The sequence below is a fragment of the Serinus canaria genome, chromosome Z, assembly GCF_022539315.1.
Source record: "Serinus canaria isolate serCan28SL12 chromosome Z, serCan2020, whole genome shotgun sequence".
NCBI lineage: Eukaryota > Metazoa > Chordata > Aves > Passeriformes > Fringillidae > Serinus > Serinus canaria.
In genome coordinates, this window is record NC_066343.1 from 41,557,550 (window position 1) to 41,582,221 (window position 24,672).

A 24,672-nucleotide genomic window follows, 5' to 3' on the forward strand; every position below is an offset into this window, starting at 1 on the left:
AAGACAGCAACATCATCATAACTAAATGCCATGGAAAATAATGGAATACAATCTTCTGATTTAAGATGATTAATGCATTACTTTAAGTGAAAGCTTGAAACGCTGCTTCCTCCAAAAATATGCAAATGTATGTACACTGATAGGCTGCACACAAGAACCAAAGATATTCTTAAGATTCTGCTTTCGGTATTGTAAACTTTTTTTCCCTTACAGCAATAATATTTTTGGGCAGGCTCTTTGGACAGAGATAAACAAGGGACTGAATTAATATATAATTCTGGAAGCAATCAATTTTAGTTTGAGCCTAAAGAAGACTCTTTAATGTGCTAGGAATAAGCATTCACAAAATCACCATTTCATTCAAGAAAATAACATTTACTTAGGACATGTTTTCTTTAAGACTAGCAGTTAGACAGCAACAACTACTGAATCAGAGCAACTCAGCACAACCAACATACTGATCCTACTACATAGTCTTCCAGAAAAAAAATTTCATACCATCTTGCGATTACTACTCTAAGCACCTTTAAGTGCAGTTCACAGATTAAATAAAAAAAAAAATCCAGCTGAAAAAAAAAAGATGTAATTTTTCTTTTTCTTTTTCCTTTCCCACCACTCCTTGTTATCAGGCAGTAACCTCCTTTCTTGGAGCTCAAGTCAGTTTCAGTAAAATATTCAGAATGAACAGCCCAAATATAGCGAAGTGTATTGGAAACCACACCATTGTGCATTGCTGATGATTACAGGTGTATTTTCCATTAGACAGTATGCTACCAGAAAGCACAATACACAAAAGCACAACTTCACCTATTGGTAGATATTAACATGTTTTTCAGATAAAAGGTGAGAAATAAAATTACCTGCAAACTTAGATTCTGAAGTGAAATCCCAAATGACAAGGGGTTATCACGATTTGTAATCTAATAGAACACAGGAAAAGACCAAAAAATAATTATTTCATATATTGTTCATACATTTGGCTAAGAATTTAAGTATCTTTATATTTTGGTCCAAGCTTTTTTTCAGTTTGTTTGGGTTTTTTTATCAAACTAATAAAATCCAACAACTTTAATAGTATTCTCCCAACATGAAAAGCAACTAGAAGAAATCAGACAGGTTCCTAATTTCATGTTACAGCACACAACCCCTTATGGTAAGATATACAAAAGTACTTACATCATCTTCATAGCGAATATGGATGTTGGAAATTTTCAGCTGAAGATTTTTGATGACCTGAGTAACCAGCTTTTCTACAAAAGTGTCTTGTTTCTCTACTTTTACTTTATCTATGTTAAAGGAAAACAATTTAATATTTTGTTTACATTCCAGTATTTTTTAAAATTGGATGAAACAATAACACAATAAATTTAGCATAAGTATTTTCTATTACATTATACTCCAATTGCATAGAAACATGTTTGCTCTGTATAATCTACAACATTTACATTCTCAGATTAGGTTTCCTAGCTTTACTACCTGCAGAGTGAAGAATCAGGTAGTTCAAAAGTATGAGCAGCACGTGCCAATACTCTAGGAGTGCAAATCATACTTCTTACTTCAGAAGTTGAATTTAAAGATAAGTATTTGAATGTCATGAAGAACAGATTGAAAAAAACCCTTTAAAAAGCTGTATTGGTAAAAATGCTTTGACACTGGAAACAAACTCTTTTTTATGAAAGAGGAAAGAAAATGTCAGGTGACACATGATAAAAAAAGCAAATATATTTCAAAAGCCTAATTTCTATCAGATCACATCAACGCTCAAAACTTTTTATTTTCAGAATGCTGGTTCTGCAATACTGATGGCAGTTATACCTAAAAAACCATAACTAACAGGTTTTTAAGTAACAAGGGAAAAACAAGAATCTAGAAGACATTGACAAAATCTTCATCTTTCTGGATTAAAGAAAGAAGCAGCATCACTTTCATTAGCTTTTCGCATAAGCTTTTCATCAGCCTTACCTCGGTCAGCTATCTTCTGCTTTGCTTCTTCTATTCTCTGCAATTCCCTTTGTCTTGCTTCCAAGAGTTGCCTGGCTTCTTTTTCAGCATCATATTTTATGGCTAAACACATAATGTAAAAATGTATACTACCAAAAAGCCTTATATATTTTTTTTAAAGAAACTGTTTCAAAAGCTGTAATTTTTACATTTTTGTAACAGTTACATATAACAGTTACATAACAAGAAAATTACATGATGAAACCCAAGTTACTGAAAGACTTCCACTCCACTATTTAACTGTAATTGTAAAAAGTATCTACTAAGAATAAAGCTCATGAAAATGGTATCAACCCATTCCAGACAATACTGAAACCCCACCAATTCATAGTCACTTCTTCCTATACATTAACTTACTGGCTGTGGGCACAATAAGCAAATAAACTCCATCAAGGACTGCCTCAACAGGTTGAGTATAAAGGTTTTGCCATGGAATCTGTAGGTTAAGTTGACCTACAAAGACAAAAGAAAAAGGCTGAAGTATACAATTAAACAGTTGACTGGAAAAGAAATGCAAAGATAATTGATATTAAACACAGAATCTCTTTAGCAATTATTATACTGGACAGAAATTACCCCACTTCACCTGAGGCAAAAGATGCCTCAGTTGAGTTGTATTTCCATACACAATATGCAAACAACATGAGATGTTTTCCTATGAGTACAACTATCAAGTCTACAGTCTTTCCTTATTTCCTTGAATTACGTTCCTCCTTCTTAATAGCAATGTCTCCCTCCTTGAAAATCCACTGCAACATCCTCAGAAACAAGAAAAGCACATGGGCAGCTCACACATCATCAGTCAGCTATTACTAGTCTTTGTGAACACAGGGATCATGGGTTACAGTGCCTCCCAAATTTTAATAAAATACTAAATGACATTATTCTAGGGTCAATTTAAAGAAGCATAATGGCTTTAGACTTAGTTTACTTTAAGAAACCACTTTTACAAGACAATCAACTTGCAACAAGAAAACTTTTTATTTTAGCAAAAACAAGGAAGGAAGGAGATGAAAAGACAAGTGAAAGGTAAAAATCAGTTGTGGAGTCTTGTTAAGACAAGCAACAAGATCCAGTCCTGCCCAACTGCTCATCTTTGCTGTGTTGGGCTATTTTCTCAATAATATTGAGATGAATAAACAAGACTCCAGTATACTTTATTGAAAGGAGCTTCCTCAAAGTTTCTTTTCAGAAGAGACAACTTCAGAGTGTACAAAGTATACAAAACAATGAACATATGGAAATTACTTGCTTAGGATGCCTAAAGTCAATTGCAATGAAAGGTAGTACTTTCAGAAATTCCTGCATGTGTACAAGATAAAATGCAACTTACTAATATGTCCTGCTTTAACTTTAAATGGCACATCCAACTGACTCTGAAAGAAAGAGGTTTAGAAAATTTAAGTTTAATTCAGCAACTTCTGAAACATTCCAATGCAGGAAAAGGTTATGATAACATTCACAAACTTGCCAACCAACTTGTCAATCACAGAAAAAAGAAAAAAAAATCTGTATAATGGATAAGCAAGCATTTGGTTACCAATTTACACTGCTATGCTATGTTAGGCTAAATACATTCCCAAAACCAAAGTTCTAGATTCATGAGCTATAGCAAAAAAAGGTCTTTCAGTATTGCTCTTGAACTAAGCACATTCTTTTACCAATTGCTGAGAGCTCTCTCAGGGAGAAAAATTGTATACATTTTGCCATTTAAGTTTAATCTCAAATTAATCAAATAATATATAGGTGAAAAGAAAGAAAGCCAGTGAGGTTCCACTTAAAAGAAAGTGTGTCCTAAAATAAGAACCAAAACATGCACATTAAACCCATTAACCCCATTAAACACATAAAATATAGCTCAGGAATAATTTTTGCATGTATTATTGTTATTTTCACTAGCTTACCAGTGCATTTTCTTTTATTTCCAGATTTTTCAGTGCTACAGCTCCTAAAAGAAAAGAAGCCAACAAGAAAAACTGGAATAAGCAAAGTGGTACACACTGCAAGTCCCAAATTCTGAATCAGACTTGGTTACAGAAGCCTAGAAGACAAGGGGCCTAATGTATGTCTCAAACACAAATGAAGGATAGCAGTGGAGTCAACCAAGATTAGCTGGTAATAACATGCCATGAGAAAGAATAGGATGGGCAGGAAAAGGTGGCCATACAGACGTAAGCCAGAACTCTCCTTGGACAAAGGAATATGTTCTGGCTCCTGAAACAGAGCACAAGCAAAGGAATGAGGTCAAGAAGTAGGCATGGACTGTCAACCTAAGGTCAATCCACTATGGAGGGATCAAGACCTCCAAAGACCCTCAAAGACCTCTGACCCATTCCCAGAAAGGTCTAGAAGAACAAACTGCAGATGATAACTCATTTGCACAGTAAACAAGCAAATTAGCTCCATAGCACAGAAATCTTAACTGTATAAAAGTACCCAGAATCAAACCTGGACACACATGTGCCCCAGGACCCTGGACACTCCATCAGCTGCACTGGCACTGGAGTTAGGACTGCCAAAGTTCCTTCCTTTCTTTCTCTGTACCGCACTTTAATCTCTGTGTCTCTCTCTCTCTTCTCTTTCACCCATCCCTTACCCAAGACCTACCACCATGTGTTTATACTATAAGGGACTAATTTACACCAACTTCCCCACTGTGTATATAATTTATTAACAAAAGGTCTTAAGTTTTTCCAAACACACTGACTTCTGTTGTTCCTTTTTGACCACAGGTACCTACAAATTTTGGGTGCTCCCCTCCCCTTCACAGTGGGGCAACCCAGTGGTCCATGACCTATGGTTCCCAAAACTTCTACTTTGGAGAGATTCACAGCGTACGTATCAAATATCCCTGAAAGATGATTAAGACCATGAAAGATGATCACCCATTCCACAAAATAATATCTGAGATTGTCCCATGGAGCTCACATGTCCATGAAAATAACCTAGGATTACTCAAAGTAAAGATGCTGGAAAAACCCTGTCTCAATTTCATAAGAACCCATTTTGAAATCAAAAGTTAGCTTCTTTTTCTTCAACATCTGTTTTCTAACCTAGTAGAAATCTACCAACAGTAAATGTGAGTGGAATTTTAGCCCTCAAAAGATCTTACTCTGGCCAGTTTTATTTATAGGCCTACAAAAATTCACAGGAGGTGTTTCAGTTACCTAATTTTTAAGGAGAGAAATTCAGTATATTGTGAACAAAGGAAATATAAATTGCAAGATCAGTTTTACAGTATACTTCACATCAAACACTTGCCATAACAAAAGGAATACTGGAACAAGAAAACTCATAACTTAAACATGGAATGCCTTCTGCTAAATTGACAAGAAGAATGGAGCTCATGTGATGGTTACTTTCAAAATAGTTGTATAGCATTAACACATGCACATGGAATAGACATCTGATACAGCTCAGTAGGGACGTAAATGAGATTCAAGAAACCAGAAGCAGATTACAGGCCTGGAAAGGAATACAACTTGAGGCTGCAAACAAAGATTGAATTGACCCAAAATGCTTTTCTTTTGGGATGCATTTAGAAACAGCAAAATGTATGAGGAAATGGGAGCTCCAATTGCAAGAATATTCTTGCAGTTATATAGTGCTAATGGCAATCAACAACTGTTCAAAGTACCACCAATTTTGGGAAACTGGACGCAAATATCAAAGGCGTACATACTAGAAGAATTGGCTCAAGTTGTCGAACTGATATAGAAGAACTGATCAGGTAAACTAATCCATCCATCTCATAGCACTCACAAAATACTATGAAGTTTCTAATGTTTAAATTTATTCATTGCAGCAATTTATAATCACTTTCCAGTAGAAGTGTATATATCTGACATGTGCTAACATCAGCCTCTCCAAAGAAACACTACATACAGAAGGATGGCTTTTGACAGCTGATGCCGCTGCTGTTAAGCCTTAAAATACACACACATTGCCAGGAGCAACAGAAAAGGGAAAAAAACTAAACCAAACCAAAAAAAAAAAAAAAAAAAACCCAAAAAAACCCACAAAACACCACATACAAAGAAAGCATTTCCAAAAGCAGTCTGTAACTGCTCTAGCAACTAGAACTATATAGTTTTTGTAGGCAATAACAAGGTGATAGTTTTATATACCATTGGCTCAATTCCATTCTAAATTTATTCCCTGATAAAGCTTACACTGCAGAAACCATTTTAATATTAAAAAAAACCCCAGCTGGCTTCTTCAAGAAGATATCACTAATTGTAATTGTATTCATGGCAAGTAATTCTAATGGTATCCAGAGCAAAGGTTCAGGTTGTAACCAAGTTACCAGGCATGAGGTGCAACTGCTGCAGGTCAGTTGAGTCATGATAAAAACATTCAGAAGGAAACTGTATGGCTACACAAACCACATGAAGCAGTTTAACTGGATTGAGTTTCTTGACTTTCAGTGATGGCTATGTAAATATTCCCTCTCATTTATCAAGAGTCTGACATATGCCACAGTTCTGCAGAGACACAGTAACTCAAGCCACAATAATGTGGCTGCCTGGATGCTTCCAAAAACAAAATACTGCAAAGTGAGTCAGGATTATTTTAAACATTTACAAACAATGTTTTGTGATGGCACAACTATTTCTCATTTTATTTGAGCACATTTTAATGGTAGATAATAAACAGAGACTCAATAATGTTTCAAATAGGAAGCTTTTGAAATTTCTAGATTAAATGCTGGAATTTGGAAGTGAAGTACATAATTCTTCACTGCTTTTACTTATGATTTTACAATTTTAAAAAATCACTTATGATTTTACAATCAAAAAGTTTGATGTTTTAGTTAAGAATCCCTAGAAGAAATACACATTAGTAGAACTCCAGGCATCTGAATTTTAGTGTAAAATTACTGAAACGTTCACTAAAATATAACAGTTTACTTACCAGAACCTTGTTATGGTCTGATCACAGCGAATGGACCATCAAAGCATACAAAAGTCTTCTAAAGAGGCACTAGGTTTTGTGTATTGATGTAATCTTTCTTTTTCCTATACTTGACAGAGGCCAAGACACTGAGTAAACATTCCTGCAGTAAACAGGAAATATTTCCAAAGCCACCACACTTGCAAAGCTTGCAACCAACTCTGATGCTCAGGACTTGAAATGCAGTAATTGACCATGCCAGTATTCTCCTTCCAAAATTTAGTCTCTACCACATGTAGCCATTTCCTTTGCAATGAAAAGTAGATCTAAGCGCAACTACATTAAATCCTGACCATTCTGTTGGGGATTGGAGGCAAAAAACCAAAAGCCCCCACAAACAGAAGCAAGAAAACCAGAGAATAAATCCTAGTTACAGGATGTAAAACGGTTAGTGAATTAGCCTTGGATTACTGACAGTAGATTTTAATTGCAAAAATCAGAAAACATATCAAGATTTGACTATTAGTTTTGCTGATGGTTGGCTGGGTTTTTTTGGCAGGGCTGGTGTCCCACTGTTGGGAGCAACTAAATGTTTTGATGTCAGAAATGCATCCAATGCATGATTAAAAATTACCCAACTAAGCAACCTTAAAAACTGTGAGTACAAGTAGTGGGAGCTGTATAAATACCTAGGGTTAAACATGCAGGCTACCAGCCAAAACAATAATAAAAGCCAGAATAGTTATAAATATCTACAGAAAAGTCTAGAATTTATTTAGGCTACTTAATAAAGCAAACTTTTAGATCTACTGATTTCTGGACAATGTGAATAATTCAACAAAATAAAACAGTCATCAAAACTCTAGAAAAATAGCTTTATCATTTTAATTTTAGATACTCAAAATAACTTCATTAATTTAAATGCATGAACCAACATCTACTACCAAGGATTCAGCTTGCAAAAAGAGATCTCGTAAACTATTTCACCAAAAAGGCCTAACAGAAATTTTGTTATGGTTGTAAACAAAAGATAAAGGGGGGAAGAAAATTAATCTACATAAAAATCCTGTAGATTTTATCTAATTGATCACTCTCACCTGTCTTGTAAATAAAAGGGCAGGGGAAGGAAAGCAGATGAGAAAGATGAAAGATGAGAAAATGCAAACACCTTAGCTAGTATCTGATTGGTATCCAACACTCCTGTTCAAATATTTTAACAAAATTTCTGCTTTTTTCCAACAGCATTGTCAGCTTGTGAACACCTCTTGTCACTTAACACAAACAGCTGCTTTTGCTAGTCATTTCCCACTTGTGTTTGTGCTGTTAATTATTTCTGTTTAAGCATACCCTCTAGAGACAAGCTGCAAGCCTTTGAGGATCAGTATCTGCCAAATACCTCATCTATTGACATCTATTGTAACATGGATCATGAAAGACAGCAAAAACTACTAGATATTTTGTACCCCTCAAGTAAATTCAAATTACTATTATGTAAGGGGAGGGGAGGAGGTTGCACCTGCTCTACCTAGACAGGCAAAATAAACAAAAGTAGTTATCTTTCACTATAATAATAGTTGTAGCCAAAAAAAAAAAAAAAAGTGTTTGGGTGCTCACAAACATGCCAATTATCTGCCTATATCATCTTACTTACACAGCTGCCCCAAAAGAGACACCAGCTACTCAAAATTGTGTTAAGTAAGACATGCTTGAGACATTACCAAATAAGCGAGGTGCGCCAAGTCAACCAAGATTAAAGCTTTTTAAAAGGCAGTACAGAGGGTCTGATCAAAACACTGAAAAATAGCATCATGAACTGTAATAAAACAATTGTTTGGTCTCTCAATACTGGATATGTCACTTCTTGTCAAAGACAACTGCACACATCTCACATTGCTGCAAGCATCTTTTCAAGTATTTTAACTTGACCAGGTCTAGAGCATTCAAAAATATCTAACTCACCTAAATACTCATCTAACCTGTTTATCCAAGCCAAGTACTTGCACACTTGTTAACACAGTTCATTGAAACTATCTTCCTTAGGAAACACCAAAAAACAAGCGGTTCAAGAACACTGTCCTTCCCAGTATCAGCCATCCAATAGCTTTCTCGGATAGCTGCCCACAGTAGTCTTTTCACCTTGCTTCACATTAATAGAGTTCCTTAGGAATATGATTTTCTCCCTTTACACTTTTTTCTGAGCATTGGCTTTTCCAGTATTGGCTTTACACATTCAAATTACCTTTTATAGCTGTGTAGGTTGAGGCACCTTAAACTTTCTGCACTGCCTTTCATATTTCAGGTCATTCAGTTCTTGCAACATCTCAGCCATGAATGTTTTCAGATATCACATCTTTTTTCAATACTGAGATAGTCTACATTTTTACCCTTCAATCTGAGGGGTTTTTAACAAGAAAAAGAAAATCACTACTGTAATTATTAATGTGCTCATGTATTTTCTGGAACAGCATCATCAAACAACTTTACTACACAGATTGAACATGGAATAGCTTTAATAGTGCATGATGAATTCTCTCATTTATCAAAACCAAGGTTAAGCATGATCATTAAAAAGTCATTAATAAAGCTCTGAATTTACAGAGGCTGAAACTATGTAAAATTGGGTTTTATATACAGATTCAGTCTGTGAACAGGTTACTAGCCTTAATTCAAACAGGCTAGCTATAAAAAAACACAAGGCCACAATTTGCTCCCTACAGCCTTTTAATATAAACTACTCCGCTTTTTTAATAATTCAGAGGCAAAAACATACATGCCTTTTAAAATTTAAGAATATATATATATATATATATATAAAATTTGTGCAATGCTCTAGCATCCAAAAAGCAGCAGTGATTTGTTATAGGGAAAAAAACCCAAACAACTTTTCCTTTTTTTTTCTTTATTTTAATTTGATGGATTTAGGGCAATTTAATTTCAATAGTACATGAATTATGTAAAATTAAGCAATCTTATCAAGACACATAAAGACAAACACTGTAAGAAAACACATAGCTGTAATGGAAATGCTTTCAGAGCACACAGACAAGCATGAAAAGCTATTAAGTTTACCCAAAATATGAAGGCAAAAATGGTATTTTTTTAAAAATACCTTAGTTACAGCATTTTAGTAATTAGCAAGCTAAAAAAATTATCCATTGACTTTAGGTATACTGTGAGTGTAGGGATCTGCTAATCAATGATGCAGATATAAACGTATTATACTTTTTCTCCTGCTGTTACTACTAATGGTTGCTGCCTTTTACATAGCAGAATGCAATTTCTAGGTCCTTTGAGATATTTGAAATAAAAGAAACATTGCAGATGTACAGACCATTAAACAGGATTTAAGTGAAAAAAAAGCACCATGCAGTAGACCAGGAAAAAAATAAAACTCCACAGGTGATGTCTCACCAACACAACATAGCAGTTCTGAGCCTCTTATAGGAAGACATTGGTAGCTCCATATATCAGTATACGCTACAAACAAGTCAACAGACTATGCAGAGAAAAAATAATTTTATTCTAATACATAGGCACTAGAGAAGTGAGAAATTTAGTTTAAATAAAAATATACTAAAGCCTCTAAAACATGAGAACCTCTTGAAGATGAAATAATTAAAAAGAAAATTAAGTTCCACAGACACAGAAAAATATGACAGCTGAATATCAGGACTTCAAAGTAAAATTGAGGGGTTTTTTTTAGTTTTTGTTTGGGTTAGATTGTTTGGTTTGGGGTTTTTTTTTTTTTTTTAGGTTTTTTTTTTTTAATTGAGACAATGTGCATCTAATCTGTTAATAGTTGCTTCACAGAGGCATAAGCTGCCATGACTAACAATCAGCAACCTAGAGAGGTGGGAAAAATAAGCTTTTACCTTTTTTGCAATGTACAAACATTGTCCAAAACATTTACAATGTTCCATATTTTTCATTAAATATTGTGTCTTCATTGAACAGAAAGAAGAAACTATGGTAACTTCAGTACACAAATCAAGCAATTAGCTTGACACCGTTCTACTGAAAGGGGCAATTACTCAAACCTTTCATATAAGGCTCACCTAATCAGTAAGAGATATGCGATATTAAGCCTCACTGCTACAGATGAAGGACTAATACATTGTCTCCAGCAGTTACATGTGCTGTTGCTGTGTTAAGACTCCTTATAGAGACTTTACAAAGATGCTATGAACGCCTTGACTAACTGCAGGAAAGTAACTGCAGAGACAAAACTAAATAAGGACGCCATTTCAGAAAACAAGCATGAAAACAAACATGTCCATGATGCAAAATGCTCCAGGCGTGGCTTACAAAATCTGGTTAATGTATATGAGTACCCAGGAATGGAATTGCAGGTAAGCAAATACCTCGAGGATGTTTCACACCTACTGTATGAATGCACCTGTAAAAAAACCCTGAACCTCTGTGTTTGCTTTTGCTGATGCTGCAGACACCTGGGATGCACATTCAAAACTGAGCCAGCACTGATCACAGGCATCCGTCCATGGTCTGTGTCTGACAGACCTTCGGTGCTGTTTTCTTGTAGGTACCTTACTAAAGCAAACTCAGGAGTGCACATTCAAACAGAACACTTTACTGCCTTCAGAACTGACCTGTTAATTTAATTCTACAGACCAGTGCTTACCTCGCCTAGTACAGCTAGGCACCGCCTTTGCAAACACCTAAGGCAGTATCTACCCCTGGTTCTTTAAGGCTAAAAATAACAAGTATTCCAGACCTACAGATGGCAGCGCCAAGAACACAGGAGATGTCACTGCCGTTCGCGGAGAGGCCACTCACCCCCACAAAACCCTTCACGCCGTGAAAACCCTTGGCGTTTATGCACGGTTTATTTGCGGGCGTGGAAAACGCCCGTAAGCCAGTTCAGTTTCGCATTCCCAGAACCAGGTCAGGCTCCCGCCTCCAAGCTGCCCGCCCGCCAATTCCCAAACTTTCTGCGAGCACCAGAAACACCGCGGCCAGCCAAGGTCGTCCCCATTTAAGACACAGCACGGGCGGCTCCATACGAAAAAACAAAGCAGAAGTGGCCGTTCATGCGCCTCCAGCACTTCGCTCAGTTTCTCTTGCCCCCGTTCTGCAGCTCCGCCCGCACCGCCCCCCGCTGCCGCAGCCGGCTGCTCCGCGGACACCATCTCCCCAGCCCGCCCGCCTGACCGCCCCCGCGGCTATTTTTAAGCGGCCGGGCAGGTGGAGAGGAGGCAGAGTAGCCGGGTGAGCCGGCGGCCTGGCCCGGCCCGGCCCGGCCCAGCAGCGCCCAGGGGACGCCGCCCCGGCCTCCTCCCTTGAGCGGGCGGCAAGACGAGCCCGGCCGGGCAAGAAGGCACGCGGCGGCATGAGGGCAGGCAGGCGGCTCCCCCGCGGCGCGCCAGGCCCGTACCTCCCCAGATGCCCAGCTTCAGCTGGGAGCTGTCCAGGTTCACCACGTAGTCGCCAAGGAAACGGTTCAGGACGTCCACGACCAGCGACTCAAACACCATGCTGACACCCGGCCGGCCGCCGCCCGGCAGCAGCGCGGCCGCCCCGGGTCCAACCGCTCCCCGCCGGTCCGCCCCACCCCGCGGCTCGAGGGGGCGGTGCAGCGGGGCCCCCCGCCCCTCCCGGCTGCGGGCGCTGCTAGGAAGGGGCGCGGCTTGTCCGAGGCTACGGCAGCCGGTGGGGGCTGCGCAGCTGCGCCCGCCTCGGGCCTTTCCCTCCCAGAGTCGCTCCGTACGCTGCCCGCTCTTGTAAAGGTACGAGTTCACAGAATGGGTCAGGTTGGAAGGGACCTCAGGGGATCTTCTGGTCCAATCTCCCTGCTTTGTGAAGAAGGGTCATCACAGAGCAAATGGCACAGGATTGCGACCAGGTTGTTCTTGAATATTGTCAGTTAGGGAGACTCAGCAACCTCTCTGGGGAACATGTTCCAGTGCTCAGTCACTACACAGTAAAGAAGCCATTCCTCATCTATAGGTGGAGCTTCCTGTACATCTGTTTCTGCCTGTTGATTCTTGTGCTGTTGCTCGGCACCACTGAGCAGAGTCTGGATCCGCCTTCTTGACACCCTTCCTTCAGACACTTACAGACGTCGATAAGGTCTCCTCTCAGTTCTTCTAGAGGCTGAGCAGGCCCGACTCCCTCAACCTAAGAGATGTACTCCAATGCCGTAATCATCTTTTTCCTCTCCACTGAACCCATTAGTTTGTCCAAGGAATTTAAATGTGGCATAGCCATAACAGTTTTTTGAGTATTTTTCTCTTCCCCAGGCTAGGCAAATATAAAAATTACCGCATGTCTTGAGTTCAAAAATGGCTGAGCTACTACTGACATAATGACTAAAACAAATGGAATAGAATTTTTCTCTCCAAAGAGCATGACTCCCAGGGTGTTTTCTGGCTGGGGTGTCAGCTGAATTGCGTGGAAGTAACTAGTCTATGTTTGCCCTGAGTGGCTGTGCTGAGGACCCCTGCAGTCACAAGGGTTTTTAAGGAAACTTCCCTGTCTGACCATTCACAAGGCTCCCTGACAGTCGTGCTCCCGATGCCAGAGACTTTCACTGCTAGGACCAAAGGCCCTTCACAGCAGGTGCCTTTGCTGAAGTGAGCTGCTGGACTTCCTGCACACCTCACCTTCTATTAGTGTTGCTGAACCTTTGCATTCAATATAAAAAATTAAATCATTGAGGGTGAAGGAACGAGAAAGCTGCCAGATACTATACACCTTTTTGTTCCTTTTTAAAGAAGTAAAAATACTGGCTAGCCCCTCTGACCTTTCCTTTCACTATGGGATTTATAAGCCTGCTTACCCCAACATGCCACACCAACAATGCCTTGCATACACCCAAAATGCCGAATAGAATAATTTGGAAAGAAGTATCTTATTATAAAGAAAGACATTTTTATCAGGGATTATATTGTTCTTTGTTAACACGAGGAAGGGGGAAGAGTGATACTGAAGAATGATAACAGAAAATGCAAAATGCACAGTCTTATTAAGGCTTAGGTTCCTCTGAAGTTACTTTGTATTGTTTGGAAAAATTACAATCTCAGCATTTCCAGTTCTTGTATTTAGCATCTTTTTCTATTGAAAAACAGCAGTAATACCAAAAAAAACCCAACACACCCCCCCGCCCCAAAGAACCCCCCCACACACACAACAGAAAACACAACCCACAATGACATTAGAAAGAGATTAATTGGACCAGACTGTGATCAGCAGCTTGTGCATTCCAAATGTAACTGTGTCCATGCAGTAATACACATACATGAGAATCTCTATAGAATATCTACCTGGCTTTCTATAAATTTCTTACACAAAAGATGTATTTCTTATATGCTATCTCTAGAGAGAAGTGTGAATACAAGGCTTTATTTTGTGACTCAAATCACATATCTTCCTATTTAGCTGCAGAAAAGCTGGGCATTAAATCTACTCCTGTCCATTTACTATTCCAAAATTGGGCTTTGGCACACATCTTCAGGATTATCTTCTACCAGTCAGTTTTCCAAAGTAACTTTACTTTGTAAGCCTACATGGGTAAAATTTCTTTGTCTTGTTTAAATATTCTGGAGAAGGCTTTCTGAATCAGGGGAGCAGGAATGTCCTAGGTCAAGCAGGATTTCTTTTGATCACAGTGATAGAATTTTTATTTTGTTATTGCAAAGAAAACTTAGTGGTATGTCGTATTTATTGAATTCACAAAGTGTGGGTGAATCTTGCACAGCAATCAGCAAGGCTTGAAGATCTCCACCTGAGAAAAACTGCTTACTGCTGATGAACTGCTAGGCCTAGGGTGGACAAGCATGTGTTTCCTACTACTGACTCTTGCCTGCTTAGAAATCCATAACATTTGCAGACTCATCAAGGCACAGGGTTCCAGCTTTTCCCCCTTCATTCCTCTTCAAGTCACACAGCTTACTAGCATTGGCAGGAGCAGTCTAATTTCAAGCCCAGGCTGAAGCAGTATCTGAGAAATAAGGAACAGAACACATCAAATAGTGGACCGTCTGTGGGAGCACCCACCCAGTCCCATGAACCAAAGTTTCTCCCTGGCATTTTCACAAAATTTAGGAACTGTCTACATACACAACACAATCAGAGCCAACATGACAATCAGAGGCACCTGGACAGCAGTTTTTCCACTTGAAGTCTTGTCCTGTACATTCCTGCAGTCTCCATTGAAATCAATTAGTAATTATTCTGCTTTTCCCATTTTTTGTAACCAAAGCTTCTGAAGTGCTTGGTGGCACTTTATACCTGTAACAAAGCTGTTTAACATGTGTTTTCCTGCTCTGAGATGGTGAGGGATTCCATCTCAGCTTTCTGCTGTCCTCTCTGTGAAGGCTGCTAAAACTTCTAGTGAAGTGACTCAGAACCTCACAGTTCTGCCAGGATGACAGGTCATCTTCAGGGTATATGTTGTCCTTGCTTCAGGACAATCACAAGCATTCTTCTCAGCCACATATTAGAATTCAGGAAAATAAATTTGCTCATTAAAAAAAAAAAAATAGAATCCAGTGTAAAAGATGTTTCTCCTTGGTTTTACTCCCCTCAAAAACTTCCAATTTCCCATATCTAATTAAGTTACATAACTTTAGGGCTTACTGCCATGATTCTATGCATTTTCATGTTCATAAATATTAATGTTCTTATCCTTGTTTCTTCCATGTTGCAGATAGTGTTTTCAAAATGGTTTTAATTCAAAGAAGTATGAAGTGCAGTGAATAGAGCAGGAGGAACTGTGAACCTCCGTATTGTGTCCCCAAAAGCCCAAAAGCCTAATCTTACAGGGCTTTCAAAATTTTTGAGCTATTTCTTGGAGAATTTTAGAATGTAACTGCAGCAAAACCACACTCCACAGCGGTGCCTTATTTCCTAAATCTTTCAGAGTCACCTGGTTTTGAATCTCCTTCAGAATCAGCTGAATCATGGTCAAATATTTGCTCTGCTTACACAAGCTTTTCCTCAAGGCAAAGTGAAATGTGTAAGTCGTACAATCCTTCAATTACACATGCAGCAATGTAGTTACTGCTGAAACATGTAGTAATCTTAGTAAGTCAGTCATACTGAGTGTGAGCTGCTTAAAAACTTTGAAACCCAAAGACAAAATCAGAATTTTTTACCTGCTCATTCTATCCAATAAAGAACTCCAGGGTCTTCTTATCAATAACACACTTCGGCTAAATTTTAAAGCCAGTTCTTGCAGTTCAAGGAACCAACTAGAGAGTAATTATATTCTTCTTGTCATCATCAAAGGAGTGCATTCAGTCATTTGGTAAAATAGAAACTTTAGAAGTCCAGTAGCCTTTTTAACACTGTCACTGAGAAGACCCTGATATTCAAGCTTTGTTCAAAATTGTAGTCTAACGTGGCAGTAGACAACACAGGCTGTACCTCAGCAGCAGATATCTCTGTATAGTACCAAACATAACCTTGGAACGAGGATATGTGTCAGTCCAAGGAGAGTGAATTCAACACATTTGCTGATTCAACAGCAGGACATGTTTCTTTATCTCACTTGGTTTTCAGCTGCTGTTCATCTTATCAGCTAGAAAGTACCACCAAGTTCCTCCCTCCTCTGCAAGGGTGTCAACAGAGCCTGATCATGGTGTCCCACTCCACCCTTTCTTTACTTCCCCTGAGACTGTGTTGTGTGTGGGAGGTCAAGTATGCTGGCCACATTCCATCCAGGGAGTAGCGGCTGTATTTTCCCCTGTGCTTTCTATACCATTATCTTTTTACCCCATCATCTTCCCACACAGGCAGTATTCATGAATTTTGCAGTTTATCCTTCTCAGAGTCAGCATATACCCAGGGTTTACAAGTGATGGAAGGAGAGATGTTTTTGTTTGAGGGAATTATGTAGAATTGTTGTAAATTAAGAGCCTGCAAAAAGGGGGAAAAAAACTGAATGGAGACTGAGACAATATGGAGATGTCCTACAGACATATAGTTGGGGTTTTTTTTTCAAAAAAATTAATAAAAAACCATGCTGATGTACAATTCCAAATCTATGGATGATGGTTTCAAACAGACAAAAACTTTTGATGCTTTTTTAGTAACAGCAGTAATTTTTTCCATCAAATAGGTTTAAAAGAATTTACAGTTTTATACATTTATATGTAAAAACCCCCATTATTCTATCCAAAAAATATCACAGATAAAGGATCCCTTCTTTGTTTTATACCATTTGAGAGATTCTGTCTCCATCCTTAGTTCTTGCTGCACTACTTTTCTAGGTCTTTGATTACTGAAGCCTGTCAAAGCATCTTTTACTCTTTTTAAGTATGCAATTTCACTGAAGCCCAAGTCCTATCATACAAACAAAAAATTGGAGTTGATGGTGAAAAGGGAATGAGTGAAACAACTACTCAGTTTGAACACACATAGTACAACAATTGCTTCAGTATTAAAGCACTTGAGATGTTGAGACCTTTCATCCTTTGAATTATTAGACCCATATCAAACCTATTCCTACTGTGATTTTGAGAGCTCTATCCTGATCCTTACTTTTCCAGTGTAGATAAATATGGGGAAAGAACAACTCTAAAGAGTACCAATTGAAAAAAAGAAACATAAAAGAAGGCAACAGCTATAGCAACTCACCTTAAAAGTGGCACTTCCCTGGCACTTCCATCACACACAGTCTGAAGTTCCCAAGCAGTAAAGTTTGGCAGTTGCATTTGTTTTATTGTCTGTTTTTTAAAGAGCAGTGTTAGGTGTCATTCCAAGTGATCCGCTTATTAGCAAATGTGTTACCACTTATTCCAGTAGAAATGTATCAGGACCCCAATAGGGCAACTTTGAGTACTAAAAATACAAGTAATCTGTATTTGACATAACAAATTTGCACAAGAGAATGTGTAAATAAAATTTTTCAGAAGATACAGATAGAATGGACAGAACTGCTCAGGACATACTATCTGATATTTTGCGTAACACAGACCTCTTTTTGGCACTAAGGGCAGGTATATGTTATTTCCTTGGTTCTGAGAAATCAGTTCATAGAACTTATTGGCCATCCTCATCTCCTTATTTTTTTATTATAACAGAGCTCCGTGTATTCAACCCCAGTGTACATTCCTGCTGTGCTACACAGACAAATACCCTTAATACGCTGCATAAATACCCACAACATGCTGCATATCCTGCTCAACGTGTGGAGCTTTGCCTCTGTTCCTACATGATATGTAATTATTGAACATTTTATTTGTGTTTTAATGAAACACTAAGCACTGCTCTTGAATAAACTCTGCACTGTATATACTGCATTCCCACTTCTCTTCTACTGAACCTTAGTTAGGTGATATCATTGTGCTAATGCAGCTGCACACTGGTATGTTCAAGGTTAGTAGTAGCAGTAGTCTAACAGTAGTCTGCATGCTAATTTTGATCTGTAAGACTTCTGAGTCTGCTAAATGCATTTTTAATGGGGGAAAATAGGAAGAGAGACAAGAGAGAAGGTAAGTGTGTGGTGTCAGATCTGAAGGCTAGCCTATGGCTAAATATTTTTTCACCTGTTTCACCTGTTTCACCTGTTCAGACCAAACATCAAGTTTTAATCCCAGTTGGCAACTAAGCACCACCCACCTGCTCACTCATTGCCCTGGAGCAGAATGAAGGAGAGAATCGCAAGTGAGAAAACTCATGAGCTGAGGTAAAGACAGTTTAATAGGTAAAGCACAAACTATGCACACAAGCAAAGCAAAACAAGGAAATCACTCATTACTACCCATGGACTGGCCGGTGTTCAGCCCCCTTCAGGAAGGCCAGGCTCCATCACACGTAACAGTGACATGGAAAGACAAAGGATACCGCTCTGAAAGTCCTTCCTTCTTCCCCAACAGCAAATGGTCTGGAATATCCCTTTGGTCTATTGGATTCAGTTGTCTTGGCTGTGTCCTCTCCCAGCTCCTTGGGTGTCCCCAGCTGGTGTGAGAAGAAAAGGTTTTGACACTGTGTAAGCAATGCTTGGCAGTAAACATCCCTAAGTTAGCAACAATGTTTCCAGCACAAATCCGAAACACAACCCTACACTAGCTGCTGTGAAGAAAATTAACATCTCAGCCCAAACCAGCACCTGAAACCAAACCAGAAATATGACTCTTTGTCATGAAATGTGCGTTGCTGGGACTGTTTTCAGAAAAGAGAGTGGGAAAGCTCAAATACTATTGAGAAGTCTTAACCATAATGGAGACTCTGGATCTTGAAGTTGGCATTTGGTTTTTTACTCACAAAATTGCAGGAGTCAGAGCAAATGATTGATTTTAATCATTCTGTGAAGGACCCTTGGAGTGGAAGAGTTAAGTTATGGAGATGGCACCATCTGGTGGCTGTATACAGATTTCTGTGTTGTTTTCAACACACATAGTGTTGGATTGATAAGTTCAAGGATTTTATGATAGTTTATATTCAAAAAAGAGTTACAGTTAATAATTTAAAATTATGTCCCTTTTTAAATGAGGTGCACATGGAAAATGTGAATTCTCACAACACAAAGGTAGTTGCATTTGGAGTTGGCCTTGGATAGTTGCACTGGAATTGGTGTTTGGAAAGCACCCTTGCCGGCCCAGCAATCATCTAGCATTGAATTAGATACTAAGAATATGATTTTCCCATGTTGTTTTTTCTTAGGTACCACATGTAAAAGAGAAGAGAGAACCTGCTGCAAAGACATTCTTGCATGTTTATCTCTGTCTACAGGATAAGTAAGACAATGTAGACACTAGAAATAATTTCTGGAAGTCCTAGGGACTAATGCCACATTTGTGTCCCCTTTTGAAAAATCATGGATATTATAGTCTTTGGAGAGTCCCTGAAGATAAGCCCTTGCAAAACCTTTCTTCAAAGTAACATCTGAATGTGAACCATGACTACCCCTACTGAAATGGGGTGTCATCTCTGCTCAGACCAGAGGGACTGGAGCGATCATCATTATGCCTTGCTTCCCGCTCTTTCTGCAGTGTTACTCACTTTATGGTTCTAAATGAAGATACTTGGACTGTTTGGCTCAAGTAGCAAATCTTAATCCTGTAGTTCCTCTGTATGAGCTTTTTCATAGAAAATGGTTGTATGGGCTCTTGAACACCAAGGGCCCTTCAGAGAGACCTTGACAAATTTGAGGGCTGGGTGATCACCAGCCATGAAGTTCAACAAGGGAAAGTGCCAGATTCTGCATCTGGGATGGGGCAACCCTGGATGTACAGACAGACTGGGGAATGAATCAGCAGCCCTGCAGTAAGGGACCTGGGGGTCCTATTTGAAAGAAAGTTGAACATGATTCAGCAGTGCCCTGGCAGCTAGGGCCAACCCTGTCTGGGGGTGCATCAAGCACAGCATCACCAGCTGGGCAAGGGAAGAGATTGTCCTGCTCTGCTCTGAGCTGGGGCAGCCTCACCTCAAGTGCTGGGGCAGTCTTATCAATACAAGAAAGATATTAAACTGTTAGAGAGCATCCAAAGGACCACAAAGATGGTGAAGGACCTCAAGGGGAAGCCAATATGAGGAGTGGTTGAGGTCACTTGGTCTGTTCAGTCTGGAGAAGAGGGGACTAAGGACAGACCTCATTGTAGCCTGCAACTTTGCCATGGGGAGGCACAGATATTGATCTCTTCTCTCTGTGACTAATGACAGGACTCCAGGAAATGGCATGAAGCTGAATCGGGGCGGTGGGGGGTGCAGTTTACATTGCATATTAGGAAAAGGTTCTTCATCCGGACAGTGCTTGAGCACTGGAGCAGGCTCCCCAGTGTGGTGGTCACAGCACCAAGCCTCTCTGTGTTGAGAAGTGTTTGTACTATGCTCTCAGGCACACAGTGTGATTCTTGGGGTGTCATGTATAGGGCCAGGAGTTGGTCTTGATGATCCTGATATGTGCCTTCCAATCCTGCATGTTCTATGATTCTGTGATTCTCTGATTCTAGGTCAGTTGGCTCAGAACCTCTTTCATAAAGTTGTCGCACAGGTTTTTTTATGAATCTTCTGTCCTGGATTGTACCATCTGTGTGATGCTCCCAGTTGTTTTCTGGTAAGTTGAGGTCCATCATGAGGACAAGGGCAGTTGACTTCAAAGTGTCCTTTAGTTCCTCAAAGCATAATTTGTCAGCATTATCATCCTGGCTGGGAAGTCAGTAGCAGACGCCCACAATGACATCCACATTATTTGTTTATGCCTTGATTCTTACCTAGTGTCTCTCATCTGTGCCACTGCCATCTGTAAGCTTCATTGATTCTATTATTGTCATTATATAGAATGCCACCTCCCAGCCTCTTCTGTCCTGCCTGTAACCATCCAATAGGACACTCCTATCCCACCATAAAAGTGATTTATTGAAAATGTTATTTTCAAACTGAACAGGGTAGGCTTGAAGTGGTCACCATGCTAAAGAAATGCTCATAAATTGTGGTATGTTTTCATGTATGCATTTTGGATTACCAGACCACTAACTTGGTTGTACATGCACATTAATTAATCTATTTTCCTAGAAATCCTAGTCTATTTGCAGGTCTAGCTTATTTATAAATAGCTGGCAAGCCCTTGTCATTGTTTTGTACTCCCGTGTTTTCTGATGTTTTGAACCTTGTCAATTTAGAATTTAGGGCCTTTCTCCGATTTCATGCCCCTGCTCAATTCTAGTTGATTTGGGCCTTGGAAGCTGTTTTAGAATTCTTCAGATTTCTCCTTCCACTTCTCCTACTACTAAATTAAGGTTGACCTTAAGTGTCCAAAATTATGCTGTGCTCTGCATGTCAAAAGGGCTCAAACACAAAATGTGTTTTACTTTGTTTTGGTGATTTTGTTGCTAATAAATTACCAGTACATATTATACATTAGAAAGACTATACATGTGTATCATAAATGGCATTATATAATAAAGCATATCTGTCACTGAAAGCTTTCCAAATGTATTATTTTTAGCATCTATGCAACATTCTATCTATGTAACATCTGTTGCATCTATGCAAAATATGCATTATCAGTATTTTTCCCTAATTCCTTTTCTGATGTTGTCAAAACTTAATGTATGTTTTTTGTCCAATTGGACCTGTGAGATATGAACATTTTTAGGAAACTGGAAAGTAGATTAGTAGCATTTAATTTTGTGTTTGTACCAAAGAAGTATTTGGGTTTGAAGAGAAGTACTTTTTGTGGATTTTTAGGAAACCAGAAGATGGCAGCAAGTGTTGATTAGAATTTTGTGCCACTGAACCTCTTCACACCTTCAGAGCAAATCAATATCCTTTGTAATGCAAGCATTTGCTTTGAATGTGATGTGTAACAGAAAAGAGCTAATTTACATTTGTATCAGTACCATTATTCTTGCACACGGAAGTAAGAGGGCTAATCCATTTCAAACAGATTTATCCATTTGAAAAGACTAATACTGTGAGGGGCTATCAGTGTGCCAAAGAAATTAGGCAATAATCTGCTGAACACATAAATACAAACCCACATGTATAGTGACTTTTTCTCTTCCCACTGTCATCTCTGGACCTTTTTGCAGCTCGTGTTTTCAAGATAGATGCGTTTCTGAATAGGCAGGCATATCAATGCTTAAAAGTATTCATGGTGATGGAAGATAACCTTTTATGTTGATTTCAGGATAGCCTAGAATGAAGGTAGTGCTTCCATGAATCTTGGTGGGAACACTTAAAACTGAGGTCTGATTCTTCTCACTGCATCATTCTGTTTCTAGTTTGGCAGGGTAGATAGGATTGAACCAGCAGACAGAGGTGCAGCAGGTTTAATGTTTTCTTTCTCGATTTTAATTTGAGTACTGTATATAAGGTTAGCTTGTGGAAAAGTAGGAAGAAACCCAAACTCTCTGCACAATTTAATCAGAATAGCATACTTGGCCAGAGCAACTCAATGGAATAGTTTTAAATCCTTTCTGGAAATTATCTATTGGGCCACACATTAAGGCCAGCTTTGAGTAATAGCTCAACAGATCTTGGTAAAGTTCAGATGAGAAAAATGCTCTTGACATAATATAAATTACTATGGGTCAGAGAGGAGCTAGGAGAAAAATACTGAGAACCTCACAAGTAATTGAATAGTAGCTCTGTCATATAAGCATCCTTCAAAGTGCTTAAATTTAGTGAATTACAGTGTAACTATTTTGATGTAAGATTTAAATATCATCAGAAGTGACCTGGAAGCCACTTACAGTTTGAAAAGCCTGCTGCGTATCTTGTCTCATCTGGGCCTTCATAAGTGTGAAGAATCTTAATCTACTTATTTTCTTCTCAGACAAACCATCCCGTAACTTTGATTATGCCCATTGTCTTAATTTTGTTTCTCCACTTTTCTTGTTCAAGATACATGTGAGCCATGAGTCAATAGTGGTATATTGATGTTTATTCAGTGACTTAGTGATGTTGCCTGATATTCTTTTCCTATTAAATCATGACATTTGACTTGGTTTTCTGTATCTGCTGGTAGTCCAACAGGCATACAGTGAGGGAAGGTAATAAATGCAAAATACAACAGTTCAACTGAAAAAAGTAGTATTTTTGCATGTTGCAACATCATGTTCAGGAATTAATTTCACTTCTAAATAGAACAGCTGTGAAACCTTTTATTTTTCCTCTGTCGAATGGATAGCATAGTGGGGGAAAAAATGGACAAAACTTGTGAACTCCAAGGTAAACTAAGGCCATACTGAAATTATAGGAATAAGAAGAAAAAATACCATATTTGTTGGATAGATTTCTGTAAAAAAGACATCTATCCAACAAATATGGATGAATAGGGAATTACGCTGGTGAGAGGAATGTTAGTAAGAATTGTTGGGGGATCTGAATGCCATCCAGCTGATAAAAAAACAGATTTAAAGAATCTGTGGTTTGACAAGTGTAAATATACAAGTGTCTTAAATGACACTATCACCCATCAATATTATAAGATTGAAAAAGATTAAGGGTTGTTACACCTATCTGGTATAAAAGATAGGTCATACTGAAAATTAGGTATCATTTATTTCCAAAATTAAATGCAGTAGAGGAAGTTCCACAACCTTTTTATTTCATCCTTCAGGACCTTTCTGGTTTAGAGACAAGTTATCAGATTTAGACAGGAAATAATTACACATTTTTTTCTGCTAGTTAATTGGTTTGGTCAATTGAATCAGTTGGTTTGATTCTTTGATTCTCTGTGTGATTGGTGAAACTGTGAGATACTTCTCTCGCTTCCTAATATAACAATGCTGTAACAAGGATTCTAAAATAAAAAAATAAACCCATTATCCCTAATAAATATGCAGGTGTAAGAATATGTTCTTTCACAACACATATTGTGACCAGCACTGTTCTTGGCAACACGGATAGGGCAGTGAAGTGCACCCTCAACAGGTTTGTCAATAGCACCAAGCTGTGTGATAAGGTTGACATACTGGAGGGAGGGGATGCCATTCAGAGGGACTATGACAGAGTCCCTCTGCTTCAGAGATGGCATGGGCCCATGCAGATCTCATGATTTGCAACAGAGTAAAGTGCAAGGTCTTGCACCAGAGTAAGCATAAGTACAGTCTGAGTGGGAAATGGATTGAGGGCAGCCCTGACAAGAAGGACTTGGGGGTGTTTGTGGACTAGAAGTTCATTGAATACCCACAGCCCAGAAAGCAAATTGTATCCTGGGCTGCATCAAGGGCAGTGTGGCCAGCAGGATGAGAGAGAGGAGTCTCCCTCTCCGCTCTGCTCTGGTGAGACTCCACCTGCAGTGCTGCATCCAGCTCTGGGGTCTCCAGCTTGAGGAAGACATAGATCTGCTGGAACAAGTCCAGGGGAGAA

At 38.9% G+C, this 24,672-nt stretch overlaps 1 protein-coding gene and 1 long non-coding RNA gene across 5 annotated transcripts in view; one reads left to right on the forward strand and one right to left on the reverse strand.

The window, feature by feature from the left end:
* VPS13A (vacuolar protein sorting 13 homolog A) overlaps positions 1 to 12,472 on the reverse strand; it is a 107,366-nt gene extending 94,894 nt beyond the window's left edge. For all 4 annotated transcript variants that reach the window (XR_007780433.1, XM_030237249.2, XM_030237248.2 and 1 more), the window contains exons 1-7: positions 12,287 to 12,472; positions 3,906 to 3,949; positions 3,335 to 3,377; positions 2,359 to 2,454; positions 1,963 to 2,064; positions 1,177 to 1,286; positions 861 to 920 (exon numbers count right to left, since the gene is read on the reverse strand). Coding sequence is in view for 3 of the 4 variants with exons in the window: in XM_030237249.2 (XP_030093109.1) it covers positions 861 to 920; positions 1,177 to 1,286; positions 1,963 to 2,064; positions 2,359 to 2,454; positions 3,335 to 3,377; positions 3,906 to 3,949; positions 12,287 to 12,386 (555 nt within the window). In the remaining variant the exon portion in view is untranslated. The remainder of the gene's footprint in view (positions 1 to 860; positions 921 to 1,176; positions 1,287 to 1,962; positions 2,065 to 2,358; positions 2,455 to 3,334; positions 3,378 to 3,905; positions 3,950 to 12,286) is intronic.
* A 48-nt stretch (positions 12,473 to 12,520) lies between these two features.
* On the forward strand, positions 12,521 to 24,170 carry LOC127061025 (uncharacterized). The gene is made up of 2 exons (XR_007780435.1): positions 12,521 to 12,638; positions 19,519 to 24,170. It is a non-coding gene; the product is annotated as an uncharacterized LOC127061025 (long non-coding RNA).
* Positions 24,171 to 24,672: the final 502 nt, after the last annotated feature.